The sequence below is a fragment of the Plasmodium relictum genome (assembly GCF_900005765.1).
Source record: "Plasmodium relictum strain SGS1 genome assembly, contig: PRELSG_99_v1_10, whole genome shotgun sequence".
Taxonomy (NCBI): Eukaryota; Apicomplexa; class Aconoidasida; order Haemosporida; family Plasmodiidae; genus Plasmodium; species Plasmodium relictum.
In genome coordinates, this window is record NW_021628765.1 from 1 (window position 1) to 4,442 (window position 4,442).

The 4,442-nt window shown below is 20.3% G+C and overlaps 1 pseudogene across 1 annotated transcript; it reads left to right on the forward strand.

Annotated features, from left to right (window-relative positions):
• Positions 1 to 354: 354 nt before the first annotated feature.
• PRELSG_9901700 lies at positions 355 to 4,208 on the forward strand (annotated as a pseudogene). The gene is made up of 2 exons: positions 355 to 409; positions 523 to 4,208. Coding segments are annotated over exons 1-2 (3,741 nt in total).
• Positions 4,209 to 4,442: the final 234 nt, after the last annotated feature.

A 4,442-nucleotide genomic window follows, 5' to 3' on the forward strand; every position in this document is an offset into this window, starting at 1 on the left:
AAATATATCACATTTATTTTATATATAAATATTTTTATGTAACCTTATCATTCAATATTTTAAGGTAATTATTAAATTATAATTTACTTTTTTTTTATTTTACATATACTAACATATACATACATGGGCGTAAATTTCCATTTAACATTAAACTTCTATTTTTTTTTTTTCTATTTAATTTTATGTTTCTATCTTATTAATTCATGCTTATATAAATATTTTTCAAATATAACGCAAATAAGTAATTTTAAATTTATACCTATATAAAAAAAAGAAAAATTTATTATAAAAATATCATATATTTTTTTTAAATTTTAGATTAAATAGAACGATTAGAATTATATTACTTTAAATATGAAAAGAATAAAAATTTCAATAATTTGTTTTATTACTCTACTTCCATTTTTAGGTTATATAAATACATATCTATATCTATAGTATTTTATTTATTTTGTTAAGGATTTAAATATTTTTTATACTTTCTCTACTGCTTTTCAATTACTATTTCATGTAAATGTATAGGTCTATGTTACCAAAAAAAAATTAAAGCAACGCCAAATGAGTTTAAATACAGTATAAGCGACTCATTATTTTATTCGAATTTGGAAAAAAACAAAGAATTCAAAAATTCTTTTATCACCGAATATGATAAAAAAAAAAAAAAAGAATTAAATAGTATTAAAAATTCCTTCATTAGGATTAAAAGTTTAACAAAGACTGATGATATTTTAAGTGAATGCAACAAACTAGTTATAAAAATAAATGAAGACTTTGCTTCTTCAAGGAGTGCTTATATAACTTCAATTTCTTATAAATATTCGACTGCATATTTTTCGAAATATAAGGATGCATTTTTTAATGATTTGAAGAGAAAAGCGCAGGAATTTTTTTCATGTGAAAGAGATATCATAACGTTCTATAAAGAAATTAAAAAGAATATAAGAGAAGAATTATTTAATTTACTGCTACTTAAGGAAGACAATGAAAAAAGAAGCTTATATGAACAAGAATTGCAAAAACTCAAATCAAATATACAAAAGTACCTAGAAACTTCAAGTTCATATCGTGAAAAATGTAAAAAAAAAGATGATAGAGTTTATAATTATTTAAGAAATCGTTTATTTTATAAATTCTGTAATATTCATAACTGCCATTATAATACATGCTATTTTAAAAAGTGTAGTGAAGAAGCAAATAAAGAATATTCAAAAGTTTTAAATAATTGTAATATAAAAATTTCAGCAATTAAAAGTTCTAATGAAAATTTTTTAGAAGAAGTTAACAATTTTTTAAACTCTACTAGAGTAAAAATACTTATGGAAGAAACTATATTTGAAAAAATTAGAAATTCCTTAATGCTAATAATTGGAAATATTAGTGAAATTCGCGATGATTACAAAAATTATTTAAAACTTGAAAGTGAATACTATGACAAGTTTCAAAATTATTACAAACGCAAAGAGAAAGAAAATATTCTTACAGGAACTATTGGGTATGTTTTTACCCACTCTTTACATCAATGTATAGGATATTTCAATTATAATCAATGGAACTCTAAATTAATAAGAAATTTTTATCAAGAAAAAAGAAAATTTGATAATACCTTTAAAAAAATATTACAAGAATTGGCAGAATATATAAAATCATTAGTTTATCCTAAAAATATAGAGGAAAAAAGCTCACAAATTTTTTCGGATAAGAATGATATATATCAACATAAAAATGGTATTATTGATGAAAATTTTGAAGAATTAGAACGTTTATCGTATAAATATATTTCTCCAGAAATTTCCAACATTATAAGTGAACTTAATAAATTATATGCAAAAGCAAATACATATAAAAAAGAATTAAAAGATATATATGATTTATTGGATAATAAATTTAAGTCTATTATAAGCAATAAAGATAATGTAGAAAAAATAAAAATAACAATACCACTAAATGATTTAGACAAACTAATGGATAATATACATGATGTTTTTGATAAAAAAAAAAAAATTGAAAAAATAATAGATTCAGCAAATAGTGAATTTGAAGAACTCAAAAGTAGGTATGAAGAGTTAAAAAAATTAAAAATTGAATTCGAGAGTTTAAAGGAACAAATAAAAGCAAAAGCAGATTATTATAATCAAAAGATTATAGAAGAAATAAGAAGATTCATAAGAGAAATAAATAATAAAAAAATTAATTTAAAGGAAATTATAGGTTTTAAGGAGAATTCTAGAAAGGATCTTGAAATAATAGAGAAATTTATAGTTGAAACATCCTTTAATGATAAAGCATATATACAAAAAAAACAAGAAGAAGATGAAAAAATGAACTTAATTCTAAAAAAATTATTCGATGACAAAAAATTGGAAAAAATAGTTGATAAAATATCACAGTTTTTAACTAAAAAAGAATCATTAAAATATGAGGATTATGATAATGAAAATCTTAATAATATATTAAAAGAGTTACTTGAAAAGTTTTCAGAAATAGATAAAATACTTAATGATGCTACAATTATCATGAATGAAGAAGCGACACCCACATTAAAGAACATTATGAAACTTAAGAATGATATAATAACTAATTCAATTAATGATTTATACGTAAAAATAAAAAATTCATTTGAAAATTTTAATATTATTACAAATTCTATATCTGAAGATATAGATGAATATGAAAAAGAAAAAGAAAAGTTTATAAATTATGAAAGTGGTTTAACAAAAAAAAAAAATGAATTTTTGAACAATATAATTGAGAAAGATAGTGATATATATGAGGAAAACATCAGTAATTATCAGGAATTATTACATCTTGAAAGTATAAATTCTAATAAAAAAAATAAAATAGAGAAGCATATTAATGATAAAAAAAATATCATAAATACTATTAAAGAACATCTGGAATTATATGAAAAAGTAAAAAAATATACTGATATGTCCGAAGATGCCAAAACTGTGAGTAATCTTAAAATTTAAAAAAAAAAAATTGATAAAACAAATATAGATAAAAAATTAAATGATATTCAGACAAGGTTTAATATAGAAACATATTTTATAGATAATAGTATAAAAAATATTGAATTATTAAAAGAAATTATAGGAAGTGTTCAAATTTTAAACAAAATTATAAATGGATCTAACAATAGTATCACTTCAATTAATGATTTAAGAAATAGCTCATATTCATTAAAAGCTAAAATTTCTGTAGAATTTACTACAATAAGCAAAGAAAGTTATATAAAAGATGAGGTAAAAAATAAGTTTTTAAGTCAAATAAAAAATGAAGAAAATAAAGTGAAAGATGCAATAAAAATAGCTGACAAATTAGAATTAAAACTAAATAAAACAATAGAATCATCTAAAAATTTAAAAAAAGAAGTCGATAATTCTGTTACTGTAGAACATGTAAAAGGATATATAAATGATATATCAAGTGAAGAAACTAATTTAACTGACATTGTAGATAATATAAGTAAAATAAAGTTGTCAATTGAGGCATTAAATGTGGAAGTTGATAATACAATGGATATGATAAATGAGGAAATTTCAGAAGTAGTTCATAAACTTATAATTAAATTACACAAGGAAATAAATGATGGTGTGCAAAAAAGTTCAGTAATTATAGAAGAAAGAAGATTAGAAAGTTTTATTATCCAAAGTGATATGGAAAATTTTAAAAAAGGAAATTATAAGGAAAATACAAAAATAATATCAAAGAGCATTATAGATCTAATGAGTAAAATTCATATACATAAAAATAAAATTATGCAGGTACAAGAAAAATCCCGAAGTAAATTTGAAGAATCTAATGAGAAAATGAAAAATATGGGAAATCCAAAGGATAAAAAGGACAATATGAAGGAAATTTATGAAGAAATGAAAAAAATATTAGAAGAATTTTATGTAGTAACAAAAGCATCAGAACTTTTATTAGTAGATATAAAAAAAAAATTTACAGAATTAGTTGAAAAGAATGATAATAAGAAAAAAAATAAATTTGGTAGTGCAAAAGTTAAAATAGCAGGAGGAATGTTAGGTGGTCTATTAGTAAGTTCTTTTTTAATTCTTGCTGCTTTTTATAAAAGAAATAATAAGGAAGATGATACTGATAGAAATGCAAAATATGAAGAATATACTAGTGATAATGATTTATTTAATTCAATTGAACGCAATGAAGCTACTGAGGCAACGTTTTTGGAAGATGATAACATCTAGAAAGGGGAATTAAAATCAATTTTATTCTTTTATATTGTTCTCATCTTTCAAGAGTATTTTTATTTTATTTTATTTTTTTAAAATAAAAATTTATAATATTATATTATGAATTAATAATGTTTTTAATTGTACACATATGATACATGTGCAATTTTTTTTAATAATGTATTTATATATGTTTATATTTTTTTAGTAATATATTTATATGTTTTTTAATAATATATTTATATATTT